Source organism: Schistocerca cancellata, chromosome 4 (genome assembly GCF_023864275.1).
Source record: "Schistocerca cancellata isolate TAMUIC-IGC-003103 chromosome 4, iqSchCanc2.1, whole genome shotgun sequence".
Classification (NCBI taxonomy): domain Eukaryota; kingdom Metazoa; phylum Arthropoda; class Insecta; order Orthoptera; family Acrididae; genus Schistocerca; species Schistocerca cancellata.
In genome coordinates this window covers 747082637-747101323 of record NC_064629.1, presented here as the reverse complement: position 1 = coordinate 747101323, position 18687 = coordinate 747082637, and the positions used below count along the sequence as shown (strand labels likewise).

The 18687-nt window shown below is 38.6% G+C and overlaps 1 protein-coding gene across 1 annotated transcript in view; it reads left to right on the top strand.

Annotated features, from left to right (window-relative positions):
* Positions 1 to 18205, top strand: part of LOC126184085 (mitochondrial glutamate carrier 1-like) — a 185246-nt gene extending 167041 nt beyond the window's left edge. The window contains exons 8-9 of the mRNA XM_049926440.1: positions 7367 to 7523; positions 17313 to 18205. Coding sequence (XP_049782397.1) covers positions 7367 to 7523; positions 17313 to 17454 — 299 coding nt within the window. The 3' untranslated portion in view covers positions 17455 to 18205. The remainder of the gene's footprint in view (positions 1 to 7366; positions 7524 to 17312) is intronic.
* Positions 18206 to 18687: the final 482 nt, after the last annotated feature.

Here is an 18687-nt window from a genome sequence, read left to right as displayed (position 1 = left end):
AGGGTAAAAAGAAAACAGGTTTCAAATCTAGTAGATGAAGTGGTGAGAATGAATTCGTGCCCACGATTTGGAAAGGGCTTCTTCCAAAGCTGACCAATCTTCCATTTCTACAATTGTAGTATGTAAGTTCAAATGGTTTCTAGATGACCCGTTGCAATCGCTGTTGATGATTAAGATGCCAGATACCATACCACATGGACTACATTTACCAAGTAAAACCATATGCCTCAACCCAGGATTGAACCATTGACGTCCTGCATGCTAACCCAAAACACCATCAACTGCACTAACTGTACAGCACAATTTCTATGTGCTGACACCGGTAGTTACCGTACATGTGGTTACGGTGTTGCCAGATTGCCACTCTTTAATGTCCTTTTTCTGCTGGATGTACTTTCCAGATGAAATTTTGTGACACATTTTTTTAATTGCTGGCATGCGAGGAGTCGTGCTGCGAAGCCAGAGTGCGCAAATTTCACTTCACCCTGTATAGTATACTGTACACACTCTGCAGTGTAGCGACCAGAAAACAAATGTCAATGTATTTAGACTATGCTGAAAGTCTTTCCCTAATGTGGGTATACCATTTAGTAAGAAAATTGTTGAAGCTTATGCAAAAGAGAACATTCCAGTCAAAAAGCTCCCCAATCAAATTCCCCCCCTTGCTAACTTCAAAGCTGTAAGGCCTTGTCTTCAGCCATGTAGAGTGACAATCTTAAATTTGTACATCTAATCATGAACAAAGAAACAAAATTTAGACACAGATTTTGACAATGTGGATTTTGCCACAAATAGATGCTGTATTTTTGGGTACCTAGTTGAGTGTTCCATCTGCTTTATCTATGACTGAGTGTGTATGATCATTGTATTTCATGTTCACAGAAATTATTACACCCAGGTATCCGTTTGAGTTGACTGATTCCAGTTGTGTCTCAGTGATGTACTTAAAATATCAAATGGATATGGAGAGCACAGTTTTACATTTTTGAGCATTTAAAGCAAGTTTCCACTTGAAAATCTTATCAAGATGAGACAGTATTTATGCAGTTTTTATCAGAAAAAACTTCATTACAGAGAACTGTATCATCTACAGAAAGACCGAGTTTGCAGTTGATATTGTCTGCTATGTCAGTAACATACAACATGAACAGTAAGAGGCCCAAAACACTTTTCAGAGGCAGACCTGAAGTTAATCTGTTTGACAACTCTCCATCCAAGATAATGACTTTGTGAAGAAGTTAAAATTAAATGGTGCTATTAATTCATTTAAAAATAAATGCAAAGACACTCAGGTCATTTATACAACTGCAATAAAATAGCTGAATTGTACTCCCTTACTAAAACAATGCTTACTATTCTCTCTAATGAATTGGTCAGCAGCAGGGAATATCAGGTTAGTGCACCACTTTCCTGGGGTCTTACATGGCTGCTTTAAAACCAGGATTGCTACTTCTCTTCAACTAGCTCCTCAATTCTACATCGACACACAAACCCTACAAGCCACTATACAGTGTGTGGCAGAAGATTCCTTGTGCCACTGCTAGCCATTTCTGACCTGTTCCATTCACAAATGTAGCAAGGGAAAACTGACCTTTGAAAAGTCTCTATACTAACCCTAATTTGTCTTATTTTGTACATTTTGCATAAGGACCACAGATACATTGTGAAAGTAGAATCATTCTGCAGCCAGAATACAAATGTCAGTTCTCTAAACTTTCTGAATGATTTTCATGAAAATAATGTTGTCTGCCCCCAGGGACTCCCATTTGAGTTCATGAAGCATTTTCATAATATTTGTGTGTTTATAAAACGTACCAGTAACAAATCTAGCAGCACGCCTCTGAATCGCTTCTATGTCTTTTATTAATTTGACCCATTTGAGATCCCAAATATTCTAGCAGTTTTCAAGAATGGGCAGCAAAAGTGTTCTGTGTACAGGCTCCTCTATAGGTGAGCTGCACTTTCATAGAATTCCCAACCTAAATTGAAGTCTACTGTTCACTTTCCTTACAACCAACCTCATGTGCTCATTCCATTTGATATTGCTGTTCAATGTTATGCCTGGATGTTCATTAAACATGACTGTGTCAAGCAGCACACCACTGATATTTTATTCAAACGTTACAGGATTGTTTTTCACACTCACCTGCATTAGCTTACATTTTCCTACATTTGGAACAAGCTGGTATTCATCATACTAAAAAGAGATTCTGTATCATCCTGTATTTGCCTAAAGTCATTCAGTGATGAAACTTTACTGTACACTAAAAAGAATACTTAAAACTTTCCGTGCAAGCTCAGATTTCTCTTATTTTGCTACGACGATCGTTTCGTCCTATTTAGGTAGGCCCAACAAAATATTTCCTCCCTCTGAGGAGAAAGTTGGTGATTGAAATTTTGTGCGAAGATCCTTCTGCAGTAAAAAATGCCTTTGTTTTAATGATTTCCACCCCAATTTGCGTATCGTATATGTGGCTCTCTCTCCCCTATTTATGAAAAAACAAAATTGGCTGCCCTCGTTTCAATTTTTTGTTGTCCTGTCATTTGTGTCTGATGGTTAGTTGGTCGATTGAGGGGAGGGTACCAGACAGTGACATCATCGGTCAGTCGTGTCTGATATGGGTTCCATATTGCACAGCAGTACTCCAAAAGAGGGTAGACCAGGGTAATGTAAGCACTCTCTTTAGTAGACCTGTCACATTTTCTGTGTGTTCTGCCAATAAATCAGTCTTTGGTTTGCTTTCACCACAACATTGTCTATGTGATCAGTCAAATTTGAATTATTTGTTATCAAAATCTCTAAGTATTTAGTTGAATTTACATTTTAAATTTATGTGATTTATCATGTAACCGAAATCCAGCCGATGTATTTGGGTTCTCACACTTTTCATTATTTAGAGTCAATTGTCACTTTTCGCACTGCACAGATATCTTGTCTAAATATTTTTCCAATTGGCTCTGATCATCTGATGAGTTGACAAGAAGGTAAATGACAGCATCATTTCCAAACAATCTAAGACAGCTGATTAGGTTGTCTCCTAATTCATTCACGTAGATCTGGAACAGCAGAGGGCCTAAAACACTTCCTCATGGAATGGCAGATATTACTTCTGTTTTACTCAATGACTTGCCATCAATTACTATGAACTGTGGCATTTCTGATGGGAAATCATGAATCCAGTTACAGAATTGAGATGATGGTCCATAGGCACGCAGTTTGATTGGAAGTTGCTTCTGAGGTACAGTGTAAAAAGCCTTCTGGAAATCTAAAAATGTATGATTAATTTGATATTCCTTATTGATAGCACTCATTACTTTGTGAGGATAAAGAGGCAGGTTGTTTCACAAGAAAGATATGTTCTGAATCCATGTTGGCTGTTCATCAATAGTTGTTTTCTTTGAGGTAATTCATAGTGTTAGAACACAGTATATGTTCCAAAATCCTAATACAAATAAAGACTAGTGATATGGGTCTGTAATTCAGTGGAGTACTCTGAATTTTGGGTTCTACATCTACATGGATACTTTTGCCAGTCACATTTAAGTGCCTGGCAGAGGGTTCATCGAACCACCTTCACAATTCTGTTATTCCAATCTTGTATAGCACGTGGAAAGAACGAACGCCTATATCTTCCCAGACGAGCTCTGATTTCCCGTACTTTATAGTGGTGATAGTTTCTCCCTATGTAGGTCGGTGTCAACAAAATATTTTCGCATTCGTAGGAGAAAGTTGGTGATTGGAATTTCATGAGAAGATTCCGTCGCAATGAAAACCGCCTTTCCTTTAATGATGTCCAGCCCAAATGCTGTATCATTTCTGTGACAGTCTCTCCCATATTTCGCAATAATACAAAACGTGCTGCCCTTCTCTGAACTTTTTCGATGTACTCAGTCAGTTCTATCTTGTAAGGATCCCACACCACGCAGTAGTATTCTAAAAGAGGACAGACAAGTGTATTGTAGGCAGTCTCCTTAGTAGATCTGTTATATTTTCTAAGTGTCCTGCCAATAAAATGCAGTCCTTGGTTAGCCTTCCCCTTTTTCTATGTGTTCTTTGGTGAAGGAATTTTGGAAAACTATGTTTAGTAACTCTGCCTTAATGGCACTGTTACCAGTAACATCACCATTGTTATCACTCAGTGAAGGTATTGATTGCATTTTGCTGCTGGTGTAGTGTACATACAACCAGAATCTCATTGGGTTTTGTGCCAGATTTTGAGATGGGGTTTTGTTTTGAAAAATATTAAAAGCATCTCCCATTGAAGTTCACATTAAATTCTGAGATTCTGTAAAACTTCCCCACTCTTGGCGACTTTGTGTTCTTTAAAATTTGCCATGCTTTTTCGTTGCTTCTGCAACAGTGTTGTGAGCTCTTTTGTGTACCATGGGGGAACAGTACCCTCTATTATTAATTTATTTGGTATACAGGGTGAATAAAAATTCGCCCACTCAGACTTCACAGCACGATTCCTCACATACTAGCAATACAAAAATGCTTCTTACAAAATTTCATGTTGCCCACATCTTGGGCAGTAAATAGATGTTAAAGATTGGCAATCTGGCAACAGTGTCAACACATGTATGGTGACTACCTCTGTCAGCATTTAGCAATAGTGCTGTTCAGTGGGTGCTGTGAATAGTGTTTTGGGGTTAGCGTGCAGGAGGTGAAGGGTTCAACTCTGCATCAAGGCCTATTTATTTTTGTTTGCTAAATGTGGTCTGCATGTTACGGTGTCTATCGTTTTAATTGTCTTACAGTGTTTACAGTGAGTCTTCTAAAACACATTTGCAGTTATGTATTATGAACACAGGAATGCAATTACTCATTTTCATTGGTCAGCTTTTAAATAAGCATTTTTGTGCACATCGTGGACACAAGTTGTTTTGCACCACTGCATCTTCTGTATTCCAAACTGTGTTCATGTGTACCCTCCCCCTAAGGGCCCATCGAAATTATTTGCAAAGCATGTTGCTAGCCTACTACTAGCGAAATGCAATGGACCTGAACGTGGCCAGAATAATGTTTGGTATCTACGGTATCAATGAGACAGTACATGGAAGAAAAAAAATCGCTGTGTGATGATTAAGATGCCAGATACTGCACGATCCAGACTACTTTTAGCAAATAAAAACAAATAAGCCTTGGCCCAGAATTGAACCCTGGACCTCCTGCATGAAAAGTCAAAACTCTACCCACTGCCCGAACTGCACAGTACTAATCTGCTGAAATTTTGAGAGAGCCATTTTTGTGTTACGAATATGTGAGGAATCGCACTGTGAAGTCAGAATGTGCAGTTTCATCACCACCCTGTGTATATCTCACTTGCCGTCAATACCGGTTTTCTGAACTTGCATCACATCTGGTCTATGTGTACATAGTCAGATTGGAAGGAGTGAAGATTTTCTCTTAGGATTACATAAAGTGAATTTTTATCTGCTTATATATATATATATATCTTGTGTATTTTTGGTGGATTTTGACATTATGGTATTAAGTCTCCACTAATCCCTGTATATGTTATGATACTCCCTATTTGCTTAGGATTGTTTGTTGCCAAGAGGTAAAGTATATTTTTGCAATCATTTACACTTAGAATTGGCTTCTGAACTAATTGTTTAAAATTATTTTCTGAGAAAGCATTCAGTATGACTTCGGACTGTTTTATGCCTACCACCAGCTCGAATTGTATGAGTAGGATACATTTTTGAAGTGACTTAAGTTCTCTCTGAATGGTTCAGCAACTGTATCATCTGATTCAGAGGTCTGTGAAAGGAATCAATCATTAATTTATTCTAGTTGCCAAGTATAATCTTTATCCATACTAACTTACTGGAACTATCTGCTTCAGTTTCAGTACAAGGTAAACTACTTCTGACAGCAATAAACACTTCGCCACCAACTATATTTAATCTATCCTTTCTGGATACGGCTAGGTCCTTCGTAAAAATTTCAGCCGAAGTTACTTGTGGCTTTAGCCAGATTGCTATGTGTATGACATTTGTAACTTCATTGCCTTCTGTTAGCAAGTGGAGCTCTGGTTCTTTCCCAACATGACTACAATAAATTGCAACTACAATACATATTGTTGCTTGGTCTACACAGAAGTGTTTGTCCCATACCCTTTTGGACAGATGCCTTGTCTGTAGTTTGCCGAGCTCCTCTAATGTAAAAAGACTACCCACTCCTGTCCCCACTGCCCCCATCACCCTTGTAGCCTAGTCCTGTGTATAGTGGCTCCCTGACCTATTAAGCGCGACCTGGAAAGCCACTACCCTATGGCTTAAGACAAGGAATCTGCAGGCTACAGTCGCAGAACTGTCTGGCCCCCTGATTCAGACCCTCCACTCAGCTCTGTACCAAAGTACCACAATTGGTTTCAGTTTTGTAGATGATGCTACAGATGATGAGCTCCGCCATCATCTCACAAGCAAGACTGGCTTTCTTTACCATTTCAGCTAGCCACCTGAAACCAGAGAGCATCTCCTTCAGTCCAAAGCGACACATCTTAAGTAATCTAGATACAATTACTTGTAGTCAGATCAGTGTCTCCGTGTATCCCCCCACACACACAAAAAGGTATTTAGTAAAATCAGTGCATCAATGTTTCCTCCTCCTCTCCCCCCACCCCCTCCCCCGTGTTTTCTAAGATGGAATTGTATAATACTTCCTACAACATGATGCAAGTGGTTTTAAATTAGTAGTAGTCACAACAGTGATCAATATTTAGCCTATGTTCCCTTGCAGTTGATTATTTTGGAAGTTTACTAAAATATTCCTTGAGTTCCCCCATCTGTAATAATGAATGGTTCCTGATGAGGTCAAATACCATTTAGTACCTTTGATTTTTGAGGTGGACTGAAAGTAGTTATTATTTGGTCTTTACTGCAGAAATATAATCAAACAGAAAGAAAATTGCCATGTACACCCCTGACACATATGACATGAAATGCAGAGTAGAGTAATTTGAACATCATCTACATGTGTTCATTAGCAATGTCTGAATTCTGGTAAGTAAGAAATTATATATTTTATCAATATTCCTCACCATACACAGTAAACTCTTAATTCCCACAAATATCACTTAGCCTGGAGTTATCACAGAATCTCTTCAGTATGACAGTGTGTTTAGCAGTTCCTCCAGTTTTGCTACTAACAACAACAATAAAAATAACAGTGCTGTGCAAATATGACCATACTGTCCTTCCTCCTTCTCTTTAAAAATAACAGTGCTGTGCAAATATGACCATACTGTCCTTCCTCCTTCTCTTTAGTTGACTACCTTTTTTTTTATAACATAAAAGCTTTTCAAGATGTATAGCTAATAATTATTGTTAGCAAATTTACATTTCAGTTTGTTTGTTTCAGGTGAAGCAGTATTCTGGTGTTCATTTCTTGCTGGTTGTGCATCGGGTTCATTAGCAGCACTTGCTGTTAATCCATTTGATGTTGTTAAAACTAGACTGCAACTGCTGAAGAAAGCTGAAGGAGAGATGGGATATTCTGGAGTTCCTGATGCGATAATGTTAGTTCTCACATTTTACTTCTCTTCTCTTCCCTCCCTCCCTCCCTCCCTCCCTCCCTCCCTCCCTCCCTCCCCCCCCCATCCCATCCCCCTCCCCCCCTCTCCATCTCCCTCTCCCCCCCCACTTCCGTGTGTGTGTGTGTGTGTGTGTGTGTGTGTGTGTGTGTGTGTGTGTGTGTGTGTGTGTGTGAAATCATTAATGTCTTCCTATTTCTAAGACTAGCAGGTTATTTGTTTATGAAACTGCATAATAAGAGTCTTTTTGAGAGCACTGTGAACCATTTGCATGCCTGTTGACCTATTAACCCTGCAGTGTCTAGTTTTATTGAATTTGGGCCTGTAATTAGTATGCTTTGTCATTCATTCATATTTCAGCATCTGTTGATCACATCACAAAAGGGCACAAGTCAGATTTACACTGCATTTATGAAAATGCCATAAACCATTTGTGTAAGTTAAAAGAAAAGCCACCACCTCAAAAATCTGCAACTTTCTTACTTATATCAAATAGCTAATTTTGATGTTTATCACAGAAAACCAGTTATGTATACACTGTAAGGGTAGAAGCCTGTTTTCAAGAAACATTGCAACTTTTAATATATGTAACAGGCATTTTCAGTCCTTAAATCAAGATAATCTGTAGAAGTAACTATTCAGGCTTTTTAAGTGTCATTTTTATGTAGTTTCCTAATTTCTTGCTGAATGCCTGATTGTTGAAGGCCTTTTAACCAGAATGCAGAGCTCTGTTTTGAACCCTAGACAAGGAGGTAAAGTTTACATTAAAATAATTTTGTGTTGTGTATAGCCATTGTGTGGAACTGGAAATGAATTTTATTATATACCAGACATCCTCTTAAGGAATAAATGTACTGGGAAGTAAGTGTAGCAGTCCCAAGATCTTAAAGATACCTTTGCAAGGTGTTGAGTTATTTATTTTACAAGATATTTCTATAGCTCACTCTAGATGAATAAATATTTTATGTATTTTAACTGTTTTGTCCGAAAGAAGATAATTCCATATGACAATGGGGGTCATGCAGTGTTGTATTTAAATTGCTATATGGGGTACCCCACTTGATAGAAGCCCCACAAATGTGTAGTAATTCCACTGAATTTGCACCGTGTAATTTGTGATGTGGCAACACTGCACTCTCCAGCATCATTTAAGGGAACAGTGGTTCCATTAAGACATATCAGCGAATGTTTGTTTGATCAGTTTGGTGACCAGCATATACCTTCTAAATGCTGCATACAAAAGTTAGTGAACAATATGGAGGGTAGTGGAGGGTGGTGGTGGATCTTCATGGCAGGGGATGGCTGCCATCATCAGAAGAAATAGTGACTGACGTGAAACAAAGATTGTTGGCCTCTCCTGGAAGGCTGCTCCACATTTATCTCACGAATGTGGAATGTCACGGAGCACATATTGTAAAACTGCGAAAGAAAGCCAGCATGTATCCATACAGGTTTACAGTTGTTCAGGAACTGAATGTCATTGACAAAGACACACACATTACATTTTGCTTTTGGTTTCAGCAATTTATTACTCAGAGGCCAGGAATATTGTAGTAAACATGGTTCAGTGACAAGGTGTGGTTCCACCACTCTGACTGTGTAAACTCCCAGAATACACATATGTGATGTAATGAAAATCCACATGCACTGGTTGAGCAACCCCTGAATTCACAAAAGATTGGTGTGTTCTGTGCAATATCGTAGTGTTCAATCATCAAACAATTTTTTTTTTTTTTCAAGTGTTCTGTAACAACTGCAGCTTACATCGAAATGTTTTGGGAATTTGCAAACCAGTTGGATGATGATGATGAACCTCCCCTCAGCTGGTACCAACAGGATGGCGCCACATGTCTCGGGTGACAGTGAATCAGGTCGAATCATTTTTATCTGGCAGAGCGATTTCAAAACCACAGTGGCCCCCCACGGTCACCAGATTAAAAGTCAAAGTTTACATGAACAAACCACACAACTTGGAAGATTTACGAGAGATCATCATCCATGAAATCTAGGCAATGACACCAGATGTTCTGGCATCAACATTCGAGAATCTGCAGCATTGTGTTCAACTGTGTTTACAAGTCAAGGGCGATCACTTCCAGCGTAATTTAAGCAAATGTTTGTTTGTGGGGCCTTTCTCGAGTGGGACACCCTGTATATTGAACTGTATTAAATTTTAAAAAATTAACAAATACCACTTAGCCATAAAAGGACGTAGTTCATTATTGTGTACCAAGATTATCATACTTGTTGACTTTAAATAGTTTATAAATGACCAAATAAATTTATATATATATATATATATATATATATATATATATATATATATGCACACAAAATTCAAGCTTTCGCAACAAACTGTTGCCTCATCAGGAAAGAGGGAAGGAGAGGGAAAGACGAAAGGATGTGGATATTAAGGGAGAGGGTAAGGAGTCATTCCAGTCCCGGGAGCGGAAAGACTTACCTTAGGGGGAAAAAAGGACGGGTACGCGCGCGCGCGCACACACACATATATCCATCCACACATATACAGACACAAGCAGACATATTTGGTCTTTAAATATGTCTGCTTGTGTCTGTATATGTGTGGATGGATATGTGTGTGTGTGTGTGTGTGTGTGTGCGCGAGTGTATACCCGTCCTTTTTTCCCCCTAAGGTAAGTCTTTCCGCTCCCGGGACTGGAATGACTCCTTACCCTCTCCCTTAAAACCCACATCCTTTCGTCTTTCCCTCTCCTTCCCTCTTTCCTGATGAGGCAACAGTTTGTTGCGAAAGCTTGAATTTTGTGTGTATGTTTGTGTTTGTTTGTGTGTCTGTCGACCTGCCAGCACTTTCATTTGGTAAGCCACATCATCTTTGTTTTTAGGTATATTTTTCCTACGTGGAATGTTTCCTTCTATTATAACTATATATATACACTCCTGGAAATTGAAATAAGAACACCGTGAATTCATTGTCCCAGGAAGGGGAAACTTTATTGACACATTCCTGGGGTCAGATACATCACATGATCACACTGACAGAACCACAGGCACATAGACACAGGCAACAGAGCATGCACAATGTCGGCACTAGTACAGTGTATATCCACCTTTCGCAGCAATGCAGGCTGCTATTCTCCCATGGAGACGATCGTAGAGATGCTGGATGTAGTCCTGTGGAACGGCTTGCCATGCCATTTCCACCTGGCGCCTCAGTTGGACCAGCGTTCGTGCTGGACGTGCAGACCGCGTGAGACGACGCTTCATCCAGTCCCAAACATGCTCAATGGGGGACAGATCCGGAGATCTTGCTGTCCAGGGTAGTTGACTTACACCTTCTAGAGCACGTTGGGTGGCACGGGATACATGAGGATGTGCATTGTCCTGTTGGAACAGCAAGTTCCCTTGCCGGTCTAGGAATGGTAGAACGATGGGTTCGATGACGGTTTGGATGTACCGTGCACTATTCAGTGTCCCCTCGATGATCACCAGTGGTGTACGGCCAGTGTAGGAGATCGCTCCCCACTCCATGATGCCGGGTGTTGGCCCTGTGTGCCTCGGTCGTATGCAGTCCTGATTGTGGCACTCACCTGCACGGCGCCAAACACGCATACGACCATCATTGGCACCAAGGCAGAAGCGACTCTCATCGCTGAAGACGACACGTCTCCATTCGTCCCTCCATTCACGCCTGTCGCGACACCACTGGAGGCGGGCTGCACGATGTTGGGGCGTGAGCGGAAGACAGCCTAACGGTGTGCGGGACCGTAGCCCAGCTTCATGGAGACGGTTGCGAATGGTCCTCGCCGATACCCCAGGAGCAACAGTGTCCCTAATTTGCTGGGAAGTGGCGGTGCGGTCCCCTACGGCACTGCGTAGGATCCTACGGTCTTGGCGTGCATCCGTGCGTCGCTGCGGTCCGGTCCCAGGTCGACGGGCACGTGCACCTTCCGCCGACCACTGGCGACAACATCGATGTACTGTGGAGACCTCACGCCCCACGTGTTGAGCAATTCGGCGGTACGTCCACCCGGCCTCCCGCATGCCCACTACACGCCCTCGCTCAAAGTCTGTCAGCTGCACATACGGTTCACGTCCACGCTGTCGCGGCATGCTACCAGTGTTAATGACTGCTATGGAGCTCCGTATGCCACGGCAAACTGGCTGACACTGACGGCGGCGGTGCACAAATGCTGCGCAGCTAGCGCCATTAGACTGCCAACACCGCGGTTCCTGGTGTGTCCGCTGTGTCGTGCGTGTGATCATTGCTTGTACAGCCCTCTCGTAGTGTCCGGAGCAAGTATGGTGGGTCTGACACACCGGTGTCAATGTGTTCTTTTTTCCATTTCCAGGAGTCTCTCTCTCTCTCTCTCTCTCTCTCTCTCTCTCTCTCTCTCTCTCTCTCTCTCTCTCTCTATAAACTGGGATTTTGAATACAGTGACATAAGAAAAATAAATCTTTAATATTATTTGCAGAGATAATAATTGGACAGTAAATTATAGTATGCCTGATGTTTGCAGTTCTTAAATCGCCTAACATTTGTATTTAGGGGCAGAATACATTTTGCCAAACCATGAAAATGCCCAAGATGTTTTTTATGAAAGCATTGTATGTCTCTTGCTGAAACCCATATTCAGTAAGCATGCTAAAAAAGTCTTACCTCAGCTATTACCATTCTTCCATTTTTTATACAGTCTGGACAAAGCAGCAGCATGTTTGGATATAAATTGCTTAGTTGTGCGATTTGTTTCAGTGGCAATCAGTTAAAGTAAAGGTGCACTGAAAAATAGTTTGAAATATTCATTTACAGAAGACCCCATTAGCAACATACTTCAATCCAGGCAGCTTGTGAAATGGCTGTGATAGCGGTTGTAGTGTTTCAGGTGCAATTACTTAAGAGTATTGTGCATCTTTCATTGTCTCTTCACTTACATTCAGTATACTGGCAGTAACATCACTGTCACTTTGTGAACAGCTGCTACTTTCACTAATATACTTTGTATCACTAGTATTTTTCAGTAACTACAGAATTTCGTTGTCAGTAAGGCCTCTATTTGGGACAGGCATTGGACACACACACACACACACACACACACACACACACACACACACACACACACAGTGTAGGAAGAAATACCAGAATGTAAAATTTTTATATATTTATTTACTTTTTTTAAGAAACTACTTATTATTATTCATTGTGGGAGTAAAAATTTGCTGTGAACTAGTTGTACACCCGTTCAGCTCCTACCTGTGTGATGTATTGTACCATTTTTAAAGTTATTGGAAATTAATTATGTAGCTTACAAACAGGTATACACCCAATATCAAATCCTGCTCGCTCCACATTTTATGTTGCCTATTTTGAGTTCAGTTTCATTCTTGTGGTGGAATTAGTCAATGTTCCTTTCTGCATTTTGTTATGAAAATTTATGCAAAACAGGTGCCATTAATATCATAAATGATATTTTCCAAAGTGGAATTTTATGGCCCAAACAGTTAAAGACTTTGGTAGGGACACAGAATATACAAACAGTGCAGATTTTGTTGTTTAGCCCTAACAGTACTGAATTTGAGTTTTCATCTATCTATGTTTTTTGTCCATAGAGTAGTCTTTAACAAAGTCAAATTGAGAGGCAGTTAACAACTTCAAAAATTATTTCCATTTTTGTAAATGGGTATCACAGCTTCATACTTTAGTTTCTCATGAAATTTTGTGATTGACTAATGAATGCTATTTGGTCAGCACAAGATTTTAATATTATTCCTGAAACATCATCTCAGTGGGATTTACCATCTTTCCTACTTGTCCTACACACTCAGCAGTGTGAGTTAGCTATAAGAATCTGTATTGAGCTTATGTATAGCTCTAATTAAAATTGTGGCATGCTGATGTCATGGCGTCAAGCTGTACACATCTACTTTACACATAGTAGCTTACAGTCTAATAAATTAAACACAGGCAATGATGTGAATTAATTGATAAATGATAAAATTGAGAAATGTTTGCAAAATAATGTTGGTGGTTCCACGAGGCTAAAGTTGCGCAAGTCTGATAATTTATTCGAAAGCAGAAATAGTGGTCCTACAAAATATACTTAAACAAGATTATAAAATAATAAATATTAAATGGCAGTTGGTAATGCATGAAGTATAACATAAGTGGTAATTGTCCCCAGTAATGGAACAAGTCATTGCTAGTTCGAAAGTTGCAAGTGACACTTGTAGCTGAATTTTAGTAAGTGTAAACTGCATCTCCAGTGCCCCAGAACAGAAATCTTACAAAACTTTGCTATTATCTCCTCTGATGGCACATACAGATGTGTCCTTGTTTCTCTCTTGCACCCAAGAGACCTTCCACTTCGAGCATTCTTCAGTAACCTGCTGCTTGTGCCAGTGAGGACTTGAAATACTCACTCCAACCAAAAGTATGACTTTCTTACATGTCATAAAATGCACAAAATGGACTGCTATTTTAATACTAAAAACCCTACATGCTAGACATCTATTTAAAATAGAAAGTGACTCGTTAACTTTTCCAACAATACTAAACCCAATATTCTTCAAATCAACACTTCAACTTTGAATCTAACACACATGCACTTACAATAAAATAAAATTTGCATTAGAATAAATGAAATATCCATCATAAAAGTGCTATACTGCTTCATTTTGTTGTGTGAATGTGGAGGACTCTTCTGTTTTGACACATTTACATAATAAAATACTTAAAAACTACTCAATATGCAGGAACTGGAACTGAAAAAGTATTGTAATTTTGCTTGTTGCAGTAATAGCTGTGATGCTGTGCTATTGCCCAACACCTAGTTAATTGTCCTCAGCTACATTGTTTTATATTAAATAGTAGAAAAGTTTGTGGAAATGTTTCTAGGTTTTCTGTAATTTCTGACCTGTATTTTTATTGATGACATTTTGGTTGACATTTTACTCCTGGATACCACCCTGGAACCGAATTTCGTTCACCCGGACCGACACTCAAGTCTAATTTTGAAATATTTTCATCAGCCTGTGATTTACGCAGCATACACATCAAGTTACAACAATGAAAAGAATTAACACTGTTGAGTGACATAATGATTTTTTTATTTTCTCTCGCAATGTATTCTTTTAGCAATTGTTATTGCTGGTGTAAATAGTGTGCGCTGAGTAAATAAGATGTTTCTGTAATCAGTTTGGTTTAGTTTTGTTGTTTGCATGTTTCATTGATCATGTTTAACAACTCCCATTAACAATGAAAATACTGCTACCTGATGACTGTTAATATAATTAGCTATTTGCTTTAACCTTAATCTGCACTAGAGTTCAATAAATTTAACACAATCCTTCACAGATATTCGTAAGTTCATCTGAGTAGTAGTAGTAGTAGTAGTAGTAGTAGTAGTAGCAATAGTATTTCCAAAGCAGAAATAAATTCAGTTTGTTTTTAAAACTGCTCTCAATGAGAGGGAATGTGATAAATTATTTTTTTAATAGCTTCATGGTTTGCTCCTCTCTGTGAAGTAAGATTAAGCTGTGAATAGTGAGGCAATCTTTGTTTCTAGATGAATGCTATTATTATTTTCAAATTGTGACTGGGAATACACAGCGAACTTCATAACAGAATAAATGTATCATGAAACTTTTTTATTAGCAGGTTGCTTATTAACAAGTGCATTGTTTGTTGCTTCCGTGAGGAAGGTTGTGGAGCTTAATTTCATTTGCCTCTCTGTTTTTATTTATCTCTTTGTTAGCAAAGTTTCTGCTTCCTTCTTTGTGTGTAATACACATAATTTGCTGTTTTGATAACAGACTGGAGAATTTCACAGTGATGGTGGTGGTTTTTCTTTTTCTTTTTTTTCCTAAGTGAAAATATTCGTGCTTATTAGTTGGTTTTATATGAACAAGGGTTTGAATTTGAGCTTCAGTTAGATGGCTGTCAATGTCAAGACAGGTGAATTTCGAGAAGTATCAGGAAGCAGTGATTTATAATTTGTCATTTACACCTTCATGTACATGTCTGCAGTATATTTAGGTACACAAGATAGAGCAGTAGTCCAGGAAACTAAGAATTAATGCAAAAATATAAAGAAATCTCTCAGCAAAGCATTTTTAATGTAGGAAACAAAGGCAATTTTTATATGGTGTATATTCGTTGGAGTGGGTTGATTAATTCTGGTGCCGAGGTGTTTGAAAGCTCCCTTCAAGCATAAAGTGAAATTGAAAACGTTTCTTACCAGCAACTCCTACATATTATCTGGGTTGTTTACTTTGAAATGCTGAAAATTGTTATTTCTACTTGGTATGCAACTAACAGACCTTTATCATTGCAAATATAGATGACTCTCATGTTTTGATAAAGACAGTGTAGTCCTGTAAATGTTAAGGAGACTAATAGCAGCTGTTGAAACAGTGCACTAGAAAAGGTTATAAGTATGCCCTGAAAATTGTTCTCTTATTACTCAAAGTTCTTCACACAGCTTATGTTGAATTAAGGGGCTCCGGAAAGGCTCAAAATCATGAAAAGTTCAATTTTTACTTTTTTGTGATTTCTGAATCTGCAGACTATTACCTTTTAATAGATATATAATTTATTCAATTCCGAATGACAACTATTTTTAAATTTTTTTTTAAATGTGTTCTACATGTGCGTGACCTGCTGTGGCGCTGTTAAACTGCTGTCAAATGGCGTTATTATTAACGTCCGTGTTCATCAGGTACATTTTAGTGATGTGAGGTAAAGTATGTGTTGTGGCTAACCTATTTTCAGAGAGTTAGCAGCACCTGAACTGTTGAAAAAGTGTATTCACGGAAAAACTCAAAACCCCAATGAAAGTGTAAATAGTGTTATATGGTCGAGAGTCCCCAAGACTGTATTTGTTGGAATAGAAACACTTCACTTTGGTGTGTATGATGCTGTTGCGACTTTCAATGATGGCAACATTGTAAGGTGCAAGGTATTTAGAAATATGGGAATGAAGATAGGTTCTAACATGGTACGAGCAATGCTTGCTTTAGACAAGGAACGCCTTCGGGCTGCAGACAGGGCTGTAAAGAGTCTAGAAATACAAGCAAGAGTAAACAGGAGGAGGAACAAGAGGAAGCTGGAGGAGGAGTTTGCAGAGGATGAAGATAATCCATCCTATGGACCTGGAATGCACTAAAAAGTTAATTCAATCTTTGTCGCTCGATTCCCAAAACTTTTATTTTCTCATACTAATTACATGTTTTCTAAGGATCTTCCAAACATATTTGTTTCAAACTTTCAGTAAATGTTACACAGTACCTTCTGCATAATTTAACACAGCCTTTTTCCAAAAAACTGTATATTTTTTAATATATAAATAAAAAATTGCAAAAAAATGTTGTGAATTTTCATTACAATTGAAAAAAAATCATCTTTAATAACTGAACTAAAATTTTGTAAAATACCTGTGTTAAGTTGTAGCCCATATTCCAATAAATAATCTGTAAAAAGTTCAACTTCCTACCTCAAATACTTTGTGAGGAAAGATGTAATTTATAAGCGTTATTTTAACATTGCAAGTATAGGGCGTGCCGGAGCCCCTTAAAGCAGAAGGGGTTACCTATACTGTATAATAGTATTATGTGTAGTTGGAAACAAATGTCTTTTTTGAAAACTTGGACACTCATAATACCAAATTTGTTGAGCTCAAGTGAGATTATGTATTTGTTTCTGCAAAGAGAACGTGTTATGTAATGTGTTTTGCCAAACTTATCACTGCAAATCCATCCTGTATATGAACAGCATATTTACACCATGATTTCTTTTCCAGAAAAATACTCAAGAATGAAGGTCCTCTTGCATTTTTCAAAGGTGGTGCCTGCAGAATGATTGTCATTGCACCACTGTTTGGAATAGCACAAATGGTGTATTACCTGGGAGTTGCAGAGTACATAATGGGCATCAAACGATAAGACAATATTCTTATTCCCAACTGAAATGACAATAATAGAATAACTTTTATGTAATATGTGTATTGACGACCCTGCTTTACATGGAAACACTGCCATTTCTATTTACATACAGTACTTGATCTTACTCACCACTGCAAATGTTTATTTGTTTCACAATAAAATAACTTTCATGTGATTCCAGAATTGCTTTTGCTAAATGTTTCAAACAGTGAATGCTTTAATGTTTTAAGGAAGTGTTGGAGCAGAATATGTTGTGTGAATACTTGCGAGCATAGGTAAATGTGTCAGTATCTCTAAGTAAATACTTATTAAATATTTTTAAATCACAATCTCCAGAAGTGCCTATCGGCCTGCTCCACAATATTCTGTATTTTCATTGGTTCTATATGTAGGAGAAGAGAATAATAGAAGTAAAGTCAAATGAAAAGAGCAAGTGACAAGAGAAAGCAGGAACAATTCAGCAAAAAAGGCAGGAATGGTTTGAAGAGTTGCTATTTCCTTCATACTTCCATTAGATAGATTTTTGGGTATAGCTCAAAGCCACTATTATGAAAGACAATAAGTATACACTTCAGTGTTTAATTGTAATGGGAAGAAATTTTTAAAAAAAATTGTACTAATAGACGAAGACAAATGTTGGCAGTGTGTGTTCCATGTAGCAGGGTGAATCCATTCAGTGTGTTCCTTAGTATTGTTATGAAATAATCTTAATGTTTGTGTAATGCATGTATGTATGATGATGAAAATGATTATGTCAAAAGTAATGTGGAGGAAAAAAAGAAGAGGTTCTAAGCCTGTATGTCTCTACAGTTATTTTCCTTGTCCCCTGCAAGAAACAGGTGCGTAGCAAAGGTCAGTTTCTTTGAAGTGGGAAGAACATCCTAATCGCTGCTTGCTCTCTGAATGGCATAAAATGGCTGTGTGTAATGTCTAACAATTAACATTAACCCTCCACCAGTCCCACCATTGTACCTGGCATATTTTAACTGCCCATTGTTTCCAGTCAGCTTTGTGGAATAATGGCATCAGCTGTTTGTTGCACCAACACTCTTCTTGCTGCCTGCTGCTCACCACTCCTTTGTTGCAAGTTTTTTTCTGTCCATAACCATGTATCGGCTGGCTGTTGTATGGACTGCAATGCACAACCAGTGGAGGGTTAATAGATGTTTTTCCATTTATTGTTGATGTTGTTCTTGTATTGTTGTTGTTGTTTATGGTGGTGATGATGAAGAT